General features: G+C 44.1%; 1 protein-coding gene across 1 annotated transcript in view; it reads left to right on the top strand.

The window, feature by feature from the left end:
• The first annotated feature begins 2354 nt into the window (after positions 1 to 2354).
• The window catches only part of CMIP (c-Maf inducing protein), a 132929-nt gene continuing 116947 nt past the window's right edge, over positions 2355 to 18336 (top strand). Inside the window, exon 1 of the mRNA XM_027646795.1 lies at positions 2355 to 3330. Coding sequence (XP_027502596.1) covers positions 3034 to 3330 — 297 coding nt within the window. The 5' untranslated portion in view covers positions 2355 to 3033. The remainder of the gene's footprint in view (positions 3331 to 18336) is intronic.

The following is an 18336-nucleotide window of genomic DNA, read 5'->3' as shown; positions in this document are numbered from 1 at the left end:
GAGATTTACAGGTGTGAGTAGATCTGGCTGTATTTCAGGGTAAATGCCTGCGTCACTCACCCCTCGCAGTATGTGGTGTACAAAGCCCTGTGGGAACCGCCTGTAATGTTTAGTGCACAATGACCAGTCAGTTTGTTTAAGTTCAGGAGGTAAGTGATTACCAGGGCTACGAGATACTGACAATCTGAACCTCTATAAAAGAGATTTTTGTCTTCCTGTTGGTTGTATTATCCAGGTCATTAAACGAGTGGCTTTCTTCTGACCTTTGCCAAGTCATATAATTCTGCGTCGTTCTATCAACTGGTACTTGGGAGTATTCTGGAGACTTCCTTGCTTTTTATAAATACTTTTGTTGCAAATCAGCCTCAAAATTATCTCCTGAATTTGCTAGCAATTGATAGACTAAAAAATCGTCCCTTCTGAAAGTGTTTAGGCAGCAATACTCCTGTCAAATGCAAGCCTATTTCAACACAACAGCTCTGTAACGACACACACGTGATGGACACGCTCACTGTAATTGTGGTCCAGCTGGTCATGTATTGTCTTTGACAGCAGCCACTACAAAAGGTTTTATGGCAAAGGCTCCTAAACCTTTCCAGTAGAAGCTCGCCTCTCCAACAGATAATCTGTGTGACTCATGATGCGAACAGATCAGATGAAAGAGCTTTCTCTTGGGCAGGCTGGTGATGCTGCTCACAACTGCTGGCACCTCTCTTGGCATGGTGACCTATCTGAGAACTATTGCAGCAGAAGATGCCACCAGAAACCAAGTCACGGGCACACACTGTAGAACAGTCATCCCATCACAGAACAGGTCATCCCTTTCCCAATTAGAGGCAAGCTTAAATTTTTATGTATGAAGGTTTATACTTTCCCTTTCCCAGGTCATCCTTTCTGCAATTAGAGGCAAGCTTAAATTTTTATGTATGAAGGTTTATACTTTCCCTTTCCCAGGTCATCCTTTCTGCAATTAGAGGCAAGCTTAAATTTTTATGTAGGAAGGTTTATACTTTCTCTGAATATTTTACAAGCACCAAGTAAAACAACCCTTTAAATTTCTTCTGAATTCTGGACCTTGGTAATACCCATTGCAATGAGCCCCACAGTTTAATGGCATGTGCATGTATTATATGGTACCTCTTCTCTGGGCATGACATCCATATCGCACACAGCATCCCTGAGCCATTAAGCAATTTACAGGGCTTAGAAGGGAGTTAATTTTTTCATTCCTTTTTTTTTGTTGTTTTTTTGTTTGTGTTGTTTTTGGTTTTGTTTTGTTTTGGTTTTTTTGATAAACAATTGTTCTGCTTTGTGGACAATCGGAGGACATTCCACATCCTTCTCAGCACAGTCTGAGGAGGTGCTGCTCTTCCTGGGCTTCTAAGGGCTGCTGTGTTGGGGAACGCAGCCATTCCCAGTTGCCTCATAAAGCCAGAGGAAATGGAACAACAGTGGGATCCACTGGTGAAGCGCCAGCAGCCAGGCACAGGCTTCCCTGGCATTTCCTCACAGTGGCTCTACAAGAGCTTGGTGCAGACTGAGTATGCTCAAAACACAACCTGCCTGAGGAGAAGAAGAGAAGGGTGTCTGTGTGTGTGTTGTGATTTTAAGCAATTGTTCCCCTGTACTCTGGCACTGGTGAGGCCACACCTCGAATGCTGTGTCCAGTTCTGGGCCCCTAAATTCTGGAAGGACACTGAGGTGCTGTAGCGGGTCCAGAAAAGGGCAAGGAAGCTGGTGAAGGGTCTAGAGCACAAGTGCAGTGAGGAGCGGCTGAGGGAGCTGGCGGGGCTCAGCCTGGAGGAAAGGAGTCTCTGGGGGACCTTGTCACTCTCCAGCTCCCTGACAGGAGGGTGCAGCTGGGGGTGGTGGTGGTCAGGCTCTTCTCTCAGGCAACCAGCGCCCAGACGAGTGGACATACCCCCATGCTGTGTCAGGGGAGGTTCAGGTTGGACAGCAGGAGGAATTTCTTCACATACAGGGGGATTAGACATTGGAACGGGCTGCCCAGGGAGGTGGTGGAGTCACCACCCTCGAGAGCGCCCAAGGAACGACTGGACGTGGCACTCAGCGCTCTGGTCTGTCTGACGCGGCGGTGGTGCTGGGTCGCGGGTTGGACTCGATGGCCCTCAGAGGTCTTTCCCAAGCCCGTTCATCCCGCCCCTCCGTGAGGGGTGCGGCGGCCGCGCGCGCGGGTCTCCCCGCGCGCCTCCCGCGGCCGGCGCTGCCCCGAGCGGCCATTGACGTCAGGGAGGGCGGCACGTGACCGCGGCGGAGCCAATCGGCGGCGGCCGGAGCCGCTCCGGCGAGAAGGGGCCGTGTCGGCAGCGCCCGCCGCTCCCGCCGCCCCCGCCCCCTCCTCTTGCCGCGGCGGCGGCGCGTGGGGAGCCGCGCACGGCGACACACACACACAGAGACACGCACACACACACACTTACATACATACACACACACACACACACACACACACACACACACGCTCCCGCACCCACGGGCGCGCACCCGCACCCACATACATGCACGCGCGCCGCCGCACGCTCCCGCGCACACGCCCCGGGGGGAAGGAAGGAGCCGCGGCCGGACGCCCCGCAGCCCCCGCCGCCGCCGCCGCCGCCAGGAGCAGCCCCCCGCACCGCCACCACCGCCGGCTTTTGTCCGCCGCCCCCGCGGGAGCCCACCCTGCGCCCGGCCGGCGGCAGCATGGACGCGGCGCTGTGACCCGCCGGGGGCGGATTGGGAAGTTTGAATAAGGATTTTATCGCTTCCCTTTTGCCTGTTCTCCCCCTCGGTGCGGCTCGGTCCCTGCCCCCATCTTCCCCGACAGGTTTTTGTTGTTTTTTTTTTTTTTTTCCCCAGCATTTTTTTCGTTTAATCCGCCGCGTGGGGTTGGATTTTTTTTTTTATTATTATTATTATTATTATTATTATTGTTTGTGTTTTTATTTGATTTGGTCGTACCCGTCTCTACCGGCCCTAGAGACCGGTCCCCGCGGGCGGCCGAGCGCCACCCCCGACCCGGCCCGCGGGGCTGCCATGGATCGCACCGGCGGCTCCGGCGGGGGCAGCGACCGCAGGCAGCCCGAGGAGAGCAAGCCGCTGCTGGGCGAGATGTCCGCTCCCGAGGGGAATAAAATGGGTGCCGCGCCGTGCCGGAGAGCCCTGCTCCACTGCAACGGCATGAGGTACAAGCTGCTGCAGGAGGGGGACATCCAGGTGTGTGTCATCCGGCACCCCCGGACGTTTCTCAGCAAGATCCTCACCTCCAAGTTCCTGCGGCGGTGGGAGCCGCACCACTTGACCCTGGCGGACAACAGCGTCGCCTCGGCCACGGTAAGAGCCCGCCGGGGTCCGCCCGGCACCGGCATCGGCACCGCCGCGGGGCATCCGCGGGGTGCGGGGGATGCCCGCGCCTTGGGGCCGCGGCCCCCGCGCTGCCCCGCCTGGGGGGACCCCCCTCGGGGGGTCCAGTGGAGGGTCGCCTCGAGTGGGTCCCGGAATGCCGGCGGAAAACCCTGAAAGGATTTTTTTTTTTTTCCCTTTGTAACCCTATGGATAAATAATTTTGCGGTTTCGGTGGTTTTTTTTTTTTTTTTTTTTGGAGAAAGACTTATTGTTATTATTGATTTTTTTCCCCCCCTATTTTTTAAAAAAAAAATTCCTCCTTTCCCAACATGACAGACATGCAGTCGCCACACCGAGCCGTTTCTGTCCGAAACCAAAGTCGGCAGATACCTGCTGGCACCTCGGGCAAGTTGGAGGTGAGGGAGGTGGAGGATGCTTTGAATTCGAGAGCGAAGGCTGTGCGCGGTCTTAGCTCTGGTTCAGGCCTGCTCTGGGGGCTCTGGTTTGGCGGTCACATACCCTGCCCAGACACAGGCGATGTGATTGGAAAATATGGAGATTCCTTCAGGGTTTTCTTCTGGCTGGAAAATGATGCAAGAGAAAAATGCGAGGTGGTGATATCAACGTTACAGAAGATGTACAGTAGACAGATAGAGTCTTGAAAAATATGATTTTTATATTCGTGTACAATTTAAAATTTCATGGCCATTATTATTTGAACATTTGTGTAGCATGTGGTGTGATTACACTTGTATTTTGGCGATTAATGCAGCTCACAAGACATGTTTTACACTGATCTTTAATCATTCAGTACTTGGATCGTGTCTTTTTTTGATTTATATGTAAATGTCTCATTTTTCTCAATGGCTTCATTCTGGCCTTCCTATAGGACACTGTGAATCGAGAGAGTGGATTGGCTTTTGTGTGGATTTCTGTTAATGGTGTATTTCAGTGGGTTTCATCCAGCCTGTGCTGTGCTTGGAGGTTGGATTTTGTCACACTTTGGTACACAGACATAATGTGTGTAAATGTCCCTCCTGCATCATGCTCTGGTGTGAAGTATTCAGAGCAGCTTTTCAGTGGGAGCTCCTTTAACCTTCAGGTAGGCCAGCTGCCTGTTCTCACAGAGCTCTTTTTTGTGCCACAATGACATCTCACGGTTTCCACGGGGCTCTCGAGGATGTTTCCAAGGGAATATTTTTCTTTCTTTGATAGAGCTACTGTCTAAAGGGAGAAGGAAGACTTGATCGAGCGTTGCTGGAGAAAACCCCCAAAAGACACACGAGCTCAAGGAGTTTTTGCAGCTTTTGCAGCTCTTCATTTTGTTAAGATACCGTCAGTGTGGAGGGGGAGTTGAATATCAGTGGAGATGAGGCATTTTCCTGGCAGTATCCATAGCTGACTATTTCTGAGCAGAGAAGGATACCAGCAGAGAGAGGCATGATTGTGCTTCAGATCTCTGCAGTGTGGCAATACCAGGCATGAAGTTGTATTTGTGCAGGAGACGTCAAACTCTGCTTGCTGGCAAAGCTGTCACCAAAGAGACCATCTCTGAAAAGGTTTCTGAAGTCCTGTGTGGTTGTGCTTTAATTACTGTTGAGGTGTTCTCATTCCTAATTATTTTATGCATATAAATAGCGAGAAGACACTAAAACGTTGTGCGTACCATCGCAGGCTCCATTTTGTTGAGCAGTGCTCTTCGTGCTTGGTCTTGCGCCTTATCATTTTTTTCCAGTGCTAACTCACCAAGTAAATACCGTTGTTCACAGAAATATCTGTGCTTTATTATTGCAAGTAGTGTCTTTGGTTTCCAGGGAGCAATTAGGGCACAGGGATAAGATCTACATTCACTTGTTGCCTGACTCTATGGGTGGGTTTAGGAGGTATCTTACAGGTTCTATGACATCTATATTTTTTTCTTTGTTTTTTTTAAGCTGGGAAGATTTGATTTAAGCAAAATCCATGGTAGTTTAACTCCCACCCCCTATGGAAATGTGGTATAGGCACAGTGCCAAAACCACCTCAAACTGGAGGTAGATATTTGAATGCGACTGATTTGGTTTTCAAGAGCTGTAGGAAAATATCCATTCTGTCCATTGAAAGTGAGCGTTGGGAGCACTCAACAGCTTTGATAACGAGGTCATTTTTACACATGGGGCTTTCCACAGGCAGGGTGCTTTATGAGCAGCCAGTAATTAATCTTCACATCATCCCTTTGCAAATCCTCTGGCATGACGAGTTTTACTGCATTCTATATAACATGAATAAAATTGAGCAGGAAAATAACATCACTTTGTTTTGCATTTGAAAGCAAAAGTTGTAATGACAGCTAAATCCAGATCTGGCAAATTATGTCCCTGAGTACAGTGGATAGGTTATTTGTTGATTCCAGGCACTTTATATCCTTTTTATTGTCGCTTGAGACACATATTTGAATTAAAATCTTCTCCCCACAAGCTCTTACTTGTCAGTCCCTGGGCTGCAATATAGGAGTTAGCATTAGTTTGTGTATGGATTATTCATCTGTAGTTTATTCCACGAGTAGACACAGTATGTGCCCACATCTATAAGTCTGAATAATGAGACCCAATCTACATTTTTTTTTTTTTGTGAGAGATAAGTAGTTTTGTTGTTTATTTAGGCAGCTACATTTTTTGTGCTGACAAGATAGTTTTCAGTAGCAGAAGCACTATGCATGAATGCAGTGGAACAACTGTTAGGCCATCTTATTTTAGCAGAATTTAGGGAGAAAAAATAATGTCTGCAAGTGCATTTTCTGATGTTATCACAAGCGACTGTTTCAACTAAAATAAGTCCATGTGAATAAAATAAGAATAATAGTATTTTGATTTGGTACATGCACTCAGTTAAGAAATGGAAAGGTATTAGCTTGTGGAGAGTCCCATAACTGTAGGTGTTGGGGCTTTATGTGATTAATATGTTGTTTCCATTGCTTGTTTCATGTTTTTATTTCTCAAAGAATTGTTTTAATATAGTACAGTTTCACCATTGCAGTTCCACTCACATCACGTCCAGGCTTTCCTTCCTTTTTGAAGAAAGTGAATACAGATCTGTAGCTTTTTTTTATTATTGTTTTGTTTTGTTACTGTAAATATTAAAACCCCAGTAGGAAATTTTGATACTTAAAAACTGTGTTTGTCAGACAGCAGCTTGCCTGGGAACGAATCTGACTTTCTCCCCCATGGGAGGAATAATGTTTATTTTATAAACACCTACCAAACTCAGATGTAGCACCCTCACTAATTTTTTTTTTCGCCAGTGAGATCTGTCCTTGCGCAGCTTGAGGGGCAGTGATAGTAAAAACAAAGACAGAAATAAAATCCAATTTAATATTTCTCGAGTGGTACTTTTTGGGGGGGTGAAGAATAACCCTATGGCTGTCTTCAGCAAAAATGTTAAAATTTAATTTTCAGTAGTTCAAATGTAGGTGTCATGACTGAACTTCTGTGTCTTTAGCATCGTTCTGCATTGTCCCTTTCATGTCTCTGCCCTGCTTTTTTTCTTTCATTCTTTCTCTTGAATCAGTTTGGGATTGGATGTCGAGGACAATGAGTTTTAAAGTCCTGGGTTGCAAGGAAGACTTGTGATACATATGTATGTGCAGCAGACAAGGAAAGAATAAATAAGTGATTCATTTTTGCTGGATAGGGATGACCTCTCTAGTTCCCATCTGGGAAGATAAGACATTATTGAAACCATGAAGTTATTCATTAATATCCCTCAAGGAGAGGTGGAAGCTTTGGGTTTTCGTGCCTGTTTCACATTTCTTGACTTTGCCTTGGCAGGTGAGTGTATTGTAAGTGTTTTGCTCAAAGCTGGCGACAATCCTGAAAAGACTTTAGTTTCTTTTAAACATCTTTCATTTTTCTGTACAGAGGGAATGTGTGAGGACAGTAGTTTATTGACAGACTGGCTAATCGAAAATGCATTTGAAACAAGAATGTGAGTGGATTAGGGAACTGCATTTGTATTTTCTTCTAGAGACAAGAACATACCCAATTAATATTAAATGAGGCAGGGCAGGATTATCTGCTTCAAATAGGAGAACTGGAGTAGAAAATTGTCTTCTAATTGTTTTTTAAAATTCAACAATTCTGCTACTGCATGTGTTTCAGCATGTCTTTCCTGGTAAAGATAGAGCAAAAATTCCTATCAAGCTGGACTCATTGTTTACTTTAGCACAGGTTCCCATTAGTTAGAAAAACATACTTTTAAAAATCAAATTTCCCTTGAAAAACAATTAGCTCAAGTGGGAAGTATTATGCAGAGCTCAGAAATTTCAAAACAATCTTACAACGAGAATTTTTGCAAAGCTTTCATGGAAAAGGAATATTGTAGCGTTATCCAGATTGGAAATAGAATAAATATGAATTTGCTATAGTACTTCTACTACTAACTAAAGTTTAAACAGTTATTGAGTAAACCAAGTGCTGCTCTTCAAGTCCTGCACTCTTGATGAGGCTCTACCTATTTAGCCCACCAAGCCAAATTATCTTGGAGGGCCTGCCATCATTACGTGTATAAGTGAGTGTGAACACATAAATAACAAAGCAATTTAGGATAACTTTTTATCTGTTATAACAATGGAATGATAAGTTACTATTTATATTTAATATTTCCCATTGTTTACTGTTGCAGATGATTGCTTTTGTTTGATAAGAAGTGGTACCAACAGGTTTCGGATGTACACATTTTTACCTATTCTGGTTATTTATTGCTAAATACCAGGTATTTTGTTCAGGTGCATCAGAAAGGGCATTGGATCTCATAATTGGCAGACAACCCATGACAATTTAGAAGTTCTCTGCAAATTGAGAAGAAATTGCTCCATGTTATCTGTGCTGTTGAAATTGAGATTCTGTTTCAGAAGTGAAGGCAGGCTTGTACCTGCCTTAATGAAACCCAGATTTTTCTGAAGACTGGGTGATTTAATGTCTGCTGTGACAAACTTCTTTTATTGCTGTATTAGTTAGTAGCATGACATAAGAAAACCTAAATGATATTTCTTTAAAGTTGTTTAATGCCTATCAAACATATCTTTGCATATATAGTTCCTGCAGTGGTTAAAAAGCATATTTATAAGTCAGTAGTGTTAAGGTATGTGTTTATATGTCACAGAGCTTATATAAAATATGAAAACAGAAGCTATATTCATTGGCAGAGTGAAAGCTCTCAAGGCTATTAGTGTTAACACCCAGCCAGTAAATTTTACATGTTCAGGAACATAAATAAAAAGGATACTCAGAAATACTTGTGCCTCATTTTTTGTTTTGGCTGGGGAGTAAAGATGTGGTGCTAGTCACTACATGGTGGTAATAGTCCCCCTGGGAAAGCTTGGAAATTGCCTCTGGTCCTCAGTGGGACCTGATCCTGCATCAGAGCAGGGCCTGGAGGAGCTCAGCATCCCTCACAGGACCGGGCCTTTGTGGAGCTGTAAGATCATATATTTTTTTTGTTGAAGTGGATTATTGTAAGTAGTGATATTCCCAGAAGAGTTTGGATCATCCACGTTGGGGCGTAGCCCTTCTAGAAAAGGATGTGCTGCCCAGGGAAGCTGTGGCTGCCCCATCCCTGGAAATGTTCAAGGCCAGGTTGGACAGGACTTGGAGCAGCCTGGTCTAGTGGAAGGTGTCCCTGCCCATGGCAGGGGGTGGAACGAGATGATCTGTAAAGGTCCCTTCTAACCCAAACCATTTCATAGTTCTGTGAAACTCAAAAGTGCCATGTGGTTTTTCAGAGGTGAAAGGCCATGGTGAGGGGCCCGTCAGCATTGATGGTCTGATATGCAAGGCTGGGTTTGCCTTGTTAGCAGGAGTGGGAGAACAGAGGCCACAGCCTTGGTCCCACCAAAATCCCTGACAGAACTGTATACACTGAGGGACCTTTTTGGAAGAAAAAGGTGGTAGGTTTAGTACATAGAAAGGAGTGATTTCTTTGTAACTGTTTAATTTATTGCATATAATTTGTTTGTACTTTTGAAGTTGATTAGTAACAGGTGAGTTTAACACTACATTAAAAAGGCTTCCCTCATTTCCTTCTATGTTAGTAAGCATGGCTGGCCTAATAGGGTTTTACTCATCTCCCCACATAGGATTTATGAGAGAAGAGACCTACCTCAAACAGTTCAAGCCTTTTGGAGTCTTTAGGAGTAATTAGATTGTGGGTTGCATGGGTAGATTGCGGCTTGTTTGTTAGTGTTTGGAGCAGTGCTAGTTGCATCAGTTCTGTTTTGTGTCTGCATGTGTTTATAGATACGTAGGGCTTAATTCCACAAACAGTCACGTGTTTGAAGATGATTGATACTTGAGCATGTATAATCCATTCAGAGAGCTTGTGCATGCATGTGCACTCAGTAAAATAACTTTTTTTTGCCCATCTGATGATGCAGAGTCATTGGCAGCAGTGCTGGCTGGGGCAGCCTGGCCATTCTGCATCTGTGCTGTGCCCTGTCAGTCTGCCTTTTGTACACACCTAACAGTTTGCAGGGTCAGGTTGAGAAAATCTCTGTGAGCTGGCTGGGGAACACCCTCTCTGCTTGAACCTTTTGCAGATTTGTTGCCTTTTAACTGCATCAGGGAGCTGATGTGTTTCAGCCTATAGTCAGCCAGACTGCTGAGGAAGAAGAAGCGGGAAACATGGTAGGCTGGAATTGCTGCCAAAAAAAATGTATTATTAAATCATTGCGTAAAATTTTCCTGTTTTGCACAATATTTAATAATGCAGGGACAACACCAGGAAAGGGAAAAGACAATTGAAAAGCATACATTATAACCGATCACGTCAGTGGTGAGTGAAGTTTTAGCGCTTGCGGTTGTGGAAGAAAACATGAAGAAGTCAGAACCAGATGCTAAGTTAAAAGGCCTTCCCTTCATAGGCTTAAAAATTAAGAGGATTTAACAATACTCTTTAGGTTTTGGAGGAGGGGAGTCTTGTTCCAGGATTTGTTGTTACCAGTACTGGCATTTCCAGTGCTTAAAGTGATTTGTTGACTTTGCCCCTTGGGCTGTCCCATGACTGATGGGACAGGGCCAATAGAGAGGGGAATACAAAAGCAGGTAACAATGCCAGGTCACAGACTGTGGTGTCCAGGGCATGAGTTTATGGTGTAGGCAATTTTCTTCTACTTTAATCTGAGATTTCAGCGCATTTTTAGATAATTTTAAGTCTTTTTTCTGTTTTTGAGAAACTCGGAAAGAAGGCATCTGTTTTTTCTGGACTCGAGTGTTTCTGCTAGATGTGTGCCATTACTGCTTGAGCTCAAGAAACTCATCGAGTTGCAATGACTTAAATCTGAACTGGAAGTACACTCGGTCACGTACATTCTTGGTCTCGCTCTGCTGAAATCAGTAGGGTAATTTGAGGAGAGGGATTACCATTCATTGCCCTGAACGTGAATGGCAGGATGTGCTGTTCAGACAGCCAGGAAGGTTCAGCGAGAGATCGCAGTGCAGGTTGGCTGCTGGCTGGGGGAGATGGCTGACTCTGCTCAGCCTCCTGCAGCTCTCTCCAAACACACCCACAGTTCCTCCCTCTGCTTCAGACAGATCTTGAGGTGCTGAGCCACTGGCAGGAGTGGCAGAAATTTCCATGTTAGACAGAACCGGTATAGAGGCTGCTGCTCTTTCACCCGTTTTATGCCAACATTTCTACAACACTGTCCTGGTGGAAAGTGAGTTTGTGACATTATTTTCTTTTGTGGGGAAAACCTTCTCATTCAGAATTCTCAGAAGGGTCCTGCCAGCCATCGCCTCTGCTCCATGGGGCATGTGCCAGCTCCCTCCTGTCTCTCTTCCCCAGACAATAGAGTTTTATTAAGAAAAAAAAATGCTGCTTGATGCAAGTTGATCTCTTTTCCCCCATTTGGGCTTGAAATTTGCTGAAATGCTGCTGTGGGATGTGGTCCTGGCTGAAGTCTGCATGAGGGTGGATCCTCTACAGGGGCAGCTGTCCCCAATTCCTTTAAGGTGTAGGAAGATGGTGCTGCTGCTTCTGCCGTTGTCTTGCTTGATATTTGCACCTGGGGCCATTTTCACTTCTGGGGCAGTGGCAGAAAGGTTTAAAATGGAGTAAGGCTTTTCTGGGCCCTTAGAGAGTCTCTCCCTTGTCTGCTCAGAATTACCACTTGTTTCAGGGGTAAGAGCTCTTGCACTTTTCAAAATATGCTGCAGTTTCTGTGAAGTTCTTGTTCCTGTGAATGAGGGATTGCATGATTTTCTCGTTGAATGAAAAATTTAAAAGGAATAATTGCTTTCATTGATGAAAAGAGTAATAACCAGGGCTTCAAAAAAGATGACTTAAAAATGAATATCCAGTGCTTCTCAAACTCCAGACTGCTAATTTCTTGATATTAAGAATGGGGATGTTGAATGCTTGGCACTGTCTACAAAGGACTTTTCCTTCTTGGGTTTCCAGTGCTTAAAGAAATGCTGAATAAAATAAAATCTTTTTATGCTTTTGAAAAATTTAGAACTAAAACCTTAGAGCACACAGAAATGGATTTAGGTTTTGTAAGATTGTATTTTCAAAGGTGCCATATGTGGTACAATAAATGTTGCCTGAAGAAAACTGAGATTAGCTAAATCAGAGGGGTTTGTGGAGAATAGATAATTGTATTCCCAAATACAATTATTTTGTAGTTACTTTGCATAATATTTTCCTTAGGCCTAAAGAGAAACTCTGTTTGCAAGTGAGACTCAGAAATAATATTTTTTTTTTCTTAGAAATAAGGTGTATGTAATTTGAAGTGTACAGATATCTATGTATATTTTATGGATGAGATTTCTGGTGCTGTTAACCCAAAGGTAAGGCAAGAATTTTGTAAACAAAAAAGTTGCCTTGTTCTTTATTTATGTGTAGACAACTAACATTACCTGAGCAACATTAGGCCATTGCATGTGCAGGTAGACAGTTTGGATAAGTTTTAAGAGAAAGCCTTTTTTCCCCCTAAACCTCCTGAAGATACCCCACGGTGGGTACATTTCAAACAATACAGAGCAGATATTCCTCTGTGGTAAAACTGTGATATTGCTATTGTTTTTTCCTCCCAGTCTTTGTCTGTTTTGGCTATTTGAATATAAGCTTTTGGGATTGGCAGGTGTCTCTTAGCATGTCTGGTTCCTGTTGTAATGGGATTCTGTTATACCACAGAGTTTTTTGTTTGCTGCTGTAATACAATTAGTGCATATTGTGAGCAGGCTGTGTTTTTGCTCTGTCTAAAATAAAACTGAATGAGTTTGTTATCCGTTTTCAGGGATGGGCATTATTAATAGTAATGGAGAAACTGCTTAACAAAAAGTTTCTGAAATTTGCCAAGTGGACTCCAACTTTTTTAAACAAAATACTAAGGGTGTGTAGGCTTTTACGATAAATATGAATGTCTGTTTGACCCACTGTGAAAAAAAAAGAAGAGAGATTATTTTTAGCCTCTGAAATGATCAGAAAAAAATGATTTTTGGATGACAGTATAATGTCTTCATCCTAGAAGTTCTTGGGTTTCAACTTCACTGTGCTTCAACCTCCTCAAAGTGCTTAATGGTCAGTGTTTTTATACGTGGGGAAAACAGACAAATAAATGTAGATGAGACTTTTCAGACATGTCTGTTGGTTCATGCTTAGTTTGCAGTTCCTTCACGTCTGTGGTTCACTCTGGATGGTTTGAGGTTGGACACCAAGGATCAGTCATACCTTGCCCTAATGTTTGTGATAAATCAGTGGTGGGAGCTGGAGCAGAAGTGATGTTCCCTTGCTTTGTCTGCTAGACTGCATCTTCCCTCCTGATTTGGATGGCTATTCCGTTTTCTTAATGGTTGTAAATCTCATTAAAAATCAGCGGAAGCGTGGGAGAGTGACTGACAGCAGAATGTGGCCCACAGTGTCGTGCTCTTCTTGCTACCCTTCAATCTTCCTGCAAAGAAAGTACCTGTCGGGGAACCAGGTGCCAATCAGTTCAAGTCTCTTGCCTTCTGCAGCGTGCGTGCTTTGTGTGTTCTCCTAACAGTCATGCTGACAACCTACCACTTTGCTTTTGCTTTAGAGGCTGTTAAGATTGAATTCAGAAGAAAAGAGTAAGGCAGGGAAACCTTGACTGCTCTGAAATTTTCAGGATGAGAATGATCTTGCAAAATTACTATAGAAGCAGGGTATTGCAATCCGTTTTTGTAAAAAGATTGGCAGTTCTCTCTCCCTTCTCAAACCTTGGGTTTACTATACAAGCTTTTTGACGTTGAGCTCTTAAATTTAGGAATCCCTTGAGAAGAGTATGATTGCAGAGGCATCTCAAAACACCACGTTTCTCTCTGCTGCAGTGTGAGCTGTAAGAAGGTATGAAACTGAAAGTAGAATGTTATGTGGGCTCTTAAAAATTGTGGATCTTTGAGCCACTGGTGTCAGCTAATGCAGTTCTGCAGATTTTTTTCCTGGCACCTGTGTGGTTATTGTAGTTGGGGACCTGAGCGTTGAGTTGTTCCTGGCAGCTTGAAAAGTTGCACAGTGAGAGATGTCTTTGCCCTGGCTGTTCCAACGCCAGGCAGGGCACTGGATGTCAGTGATGGAGAGTTGTGAGCATGTGCCTGCCTTGAATGCTGGGGCTCCACAGTGCTCTCACGGCTGCTCTCATGATAGCTGTGGTGTTCTGTCATCTGAACAGTTTGCTCGGTATCTTGGCTCTGAGGAGGAAGGTGGGAGGAGGGGAACGAAACTGTGAAAGGCCCAGTGATTCTTGAAGAACAGCATTGACTTTTGCAGCAGTGATTGCCATCTCCTTCGATGGGCTGTGTTGAGTGAGATCCGTGTCCTTGTCTTACTGCCCAGTGGTGAAATGCCTGGAGTTTGAGTACCTGTTCATTCCTTGTGGAAGATGAATCATGTTCAATGAAGCAATTGTGTTCCTTACCCACCAGTAACGTAGAACAGAGAGGTTTATTTGGATGTCTGGAGGAAGAGAAAATAGCGTCATGCTACAGATGTCGTTCAGTCATTGTTTAAACCAGGAGAAAATCTATGCAATTGCTGTAAACCTCTGCCTTTAGTAAATAGGTTATAGTAGCAAGATTATTGAATTGGAAGAGGAGCTTCAGCTTATTATTTCAGTGCAGGAGCACTGATGCTTCTTCAGATATTCCTTAAAAAACAAATAGCTACTCTAGCTGTGTAGTAAGAACTCGAAGTAGTATTCCCAATCATTTTTGTTATGAAATGCAGCCCCTATATGGAAGTGAAGAGTGTTGATGAAAGATACTATGCAAGTGCAAATTGTTAGTTTTTGCTTTAGTTTTTCTTTCAACTCTTCATGGTTCTTTTAGATCCTTTCCCCCCCCGCCCTCCTTTCCCCCCCACTGATATTATGTTGACTTTTGAGGAAAGTGTTTTAATTTTTAACTAAAAAATAGCCTGACATCCAGAGGCATGGAACAGGCTCTTCCTCTCCCAGAGGAGCAAATGACTTGAGTGGAGTCCTGGCACTGAAAATCTCATCTACTTTGCAACCAAATAATGTGGACATTGTAGAAAGCATAAAACTTGTGCTGGCACAGAACTTAGTTGCTGAAGGTGAAAGTACGGACACAGTCAACATGTCTCGTCTGACTGAAAACACATTTTCTAAGGTTGGATAATTCGTCTTTTGTGATTCTTGTGAATGAAACAGGAAATCAAGCTGGAAAAGCTTGAAATTAAATGAAATGTGCAGGACCAGACATGCACTTTGTTATTAAATATTGACATACCCCGTGTAGGTAACCACTTTGCCTTTGGAGCCCAGCATTTGCCTGAAGACTGCAATGTCTTCTTGCTCTTATGGTGAAAAATTTATCAGCATTGAGAAATACTGCTAATGGCTGCTTTCCTAACACCAGTGTACGCTGTGTTTGGTGCCATGTCGCTGCCTCCCTTGAAATTAATCTCCTGATTTATTGTAAGTTATTTCAAATGTCCCCACTGACTTGGGTTGACTAATGCACTTTAAATATGGCGAAATCAAATCATCTGTTGTGGGAGTTCACCGTGTATCAAGCTGCTCCCTCGTGGAGATAGATGACATGGGAAAGTACTGAGCCCTCCTTGGTGCTTACCCAAATACAGGACCAGTCCTCTGTTGCTGCCAGCCTGTGGATTGGTCAGTTTTAAACCTGGGGTGAGCTGGGATTGAGGCATCACTAACCATCTGCATTATCTGTATGTTGTGTGTTTATGGTACCACAGCATGGCCCCACTGAGCTTGGAGGGGGAAGGGAAGGAAAGGAGGTGATGAGAGGAAAAAATTAAACAAGGCAGCTTCAAGCCTGAGGTTGGATGGATCTGTGTGCTCCAGAAGAAAAGGGAAGCCTGTGAGTGCAGCGTGCCTGTGACTGGAACTTCTTGACTCATCTCAGAGGGATGTTGTCCACAGTGCAGCTTCTTCACATGAGGTGGCAATGAGCCCACAGTGTGTGAGGCCCGTGCTGTCGTATCTTCCCTTCTGAGTGCCGTTTAAAAATAAAGGGAATGTTTATATTTGGTGGGTTATGTGTTTCCTAATGCCTCTTCATTTATCATACCCGCTGTAATTGAGATAAAGATGTAATTCTCTGTTGCATATCTAGGTTTAACGTCAAGGGTTTGGGAGGTTGTGTCTCTACTTGTCGGATTTTCTTTAGAGAAATAGGAGAACAAACTTACCCGGTGCATCTTCTTGCCTGTACAGTCTGTACCTGGAGATCTGAGAGCGGCTGTCTTGAGACCTTTGTGTCTGATTCGAGGCTCTTGCTGTGCTCAGATTTCATGTTACCCGTTTTTTTTTTTATTTTGGAATTGTAAGAAAAGCCTGTACAAACAATGCTCTGCTGTTTCCAAACACTGTGAAGTTTTCCCCATTGCTTCCTGTTTTTGTAGCCTGCTTGTGAAAAGACCTTGCCTGCTTTGCACTGGAGTTATCCTTAATGTGAATGCATTCTGCATTAGCTGCTGTGTGTTCCAGCATGCAGGGACCCAAGCTTCTCTCAAGCAAGCGTCATTACTCTTTATTTATGGCAAGACTAGATTAAAAAAGACTTGTGCATGTAAAAGTGAAAGCACAGGCGGTGTTAAATTGTGCAGTCATGAGCTTGTTATTTCCCTTCCCCCCCAGTATGCAAGCCAGTTAGTAACCCAGTGATCTATACATGAGGCTTTAATTGGATATATGCCCAGAGAGCAGATTAATATGGAAAAGCTATAAAGACACGGGTTCACAAACTTTGTTTGACCACAGGAGGACTGTCTGCATGATCCCACGTGGAATGTGCCAGGGATTCTCAAAACAAAGAAATACCTTCATGTATCTGTACGTAAACCACGGGATACAGAGGTGATGTCTCTGCCTTAAAGTCAATAGACTGTTGAATAAATAGGACTTCTTCAGCCTAGGAGTGCTTTAGGTGGGGCTTAGGTGCATCTGTGGCCTCTGTGTAATTTACTCGAGTTCTTAAGTTTTAGTTTTGGTAATTGTTGGAGGCTTCTCTGTGCGATTGGATATAATCTTTGGCTGCCTTTAGAGATAAGAGGGGGGGCGTGAATCTCTCTGTAGTGAAATGAAAACAAGCAGATGTCTGACTGCAGCTGGCTAGAGATAAATCATTTCATATAAACTTGCCTGGAGAACATGATCTGATTCCTCTATAAACCTACACTCCAGAGGGAAGGGAGAACCCCCATTAGTCAATGACACCCTCCTGGCCTAAAATTCCAGTGTTTCTAGTTTGCAAATCACATGAAACACATACAGACCAGTAGCTGTATTCAGCAAAGGCTTTCTCAATTTTGAAAACACTTGTAACACAGATTTTGTGTCTCTTCTGGGGATTTTTTTCCCCCTAAATTAAAATTGCAGCATCCCTAAATGTGTAAAACCAACCACAGTCACATCCTTGTGTTCTCCAAACCAATTTAATATTGATAAAATCTCTTTTAAATTGGCACAGGGCTGCAATAAAGAGTTTTGTGATTTAGGAGAGCCCTGTTGCAGACAAAGCTGACCTTCCTGACCCTTCACATGATGGAGAGCAGTAAAACATACCACCTATTTCACAACTCTGTTTTTCCTCTTTGCCATCCTCTGCATGGTTGTATGGCACATTTTTCCCTGAAGATGGTGGGATGGAAATGTTATCTCCTGTGGCATAAGCCCTAATCAACATGAAGAGTGGGGAACTGTGGTAAATATACTCAAGTAGTTGCAGAAAATAAGGTAACCCTAATTAAAGTTTTGTGCAAGTAGTTTCAGTGTTTCATTCCAACCATTTGCCTAACGAAGGCAGGGAATAGTCCTTAGCTCTCTGCCTGCAGCAAGAATATGGGAATTGCAGTGACTCATTCTCAGGGACACAGCAGTGGGAATGAGGCACTGCTGTGGTTGCAGATAATTCCCTGGAAGTCTCCGTTGTGCAGAATGCATTAATTGAAGAGATTCATGAGCTGCTTAATGTCACATCACTTCATTTCCTCATCAGGGAACTGAAAGTCTCATCCGTATGGGGAAAAACCAGAATCTCTCTGGTTGCGAGTAAACCTTGACCTCTGTAAAAAGGGGTTGTGTGTGTTGTCCCTCACAGTGCCCTGGGTTAAACCTGTTGCCATGTAGCTTGAATTTTTCCCTGCCATGTTATCAACTGTGGGGACAGAGGCAGCAGTGTAAAGGCTTGGATTTCTGAGTGCCCAGACGTGAGCAGTGGGGGTGAGGAGGGGACTCTTTGCTGCTGGTTTCTTCAGTGCAGTGCAGCAGAAGGATGGATGGTTCCTGTTTGTAACTGCTCTCAGAAGCAGAGGCATATCTTTATATTCAAGGGAGAGGATGTGGCAGAGGATACCCCTGCAGAGAGCTGGAAACACAACATGGTACCGTGTGGCCCGTTCTGGAGGGGATGGGTGCATATCTCGGGGGAACACGCTCTGCAGACAGTGATGTGTTCCAAGTAGGCAGATCTGATGCCTTGTGTAGGCAGCAGAAAATAAACAGTGCAG

Source organism: Corapipo altera, unplaced genomic scaffold, assembly GCF_003945725.1.
Source record: "Corapipo altera isolate COAL_440 unplaced genomic scaffold, ASM394572v1 62, whole genome shotgun sequence".
In the NCBI taxonomy this organism is placed as follows: domain Eukaryota; kingdom Metazoa; phylum Chordata; class Aves; order Passeriformes; family Pipridae; genus Corapipo; species Corapipo altera.
Note: the sequence above shows the minus strand (reverse complement) of the source record. Positions and strands in the feature narration are given on the sequence as shown.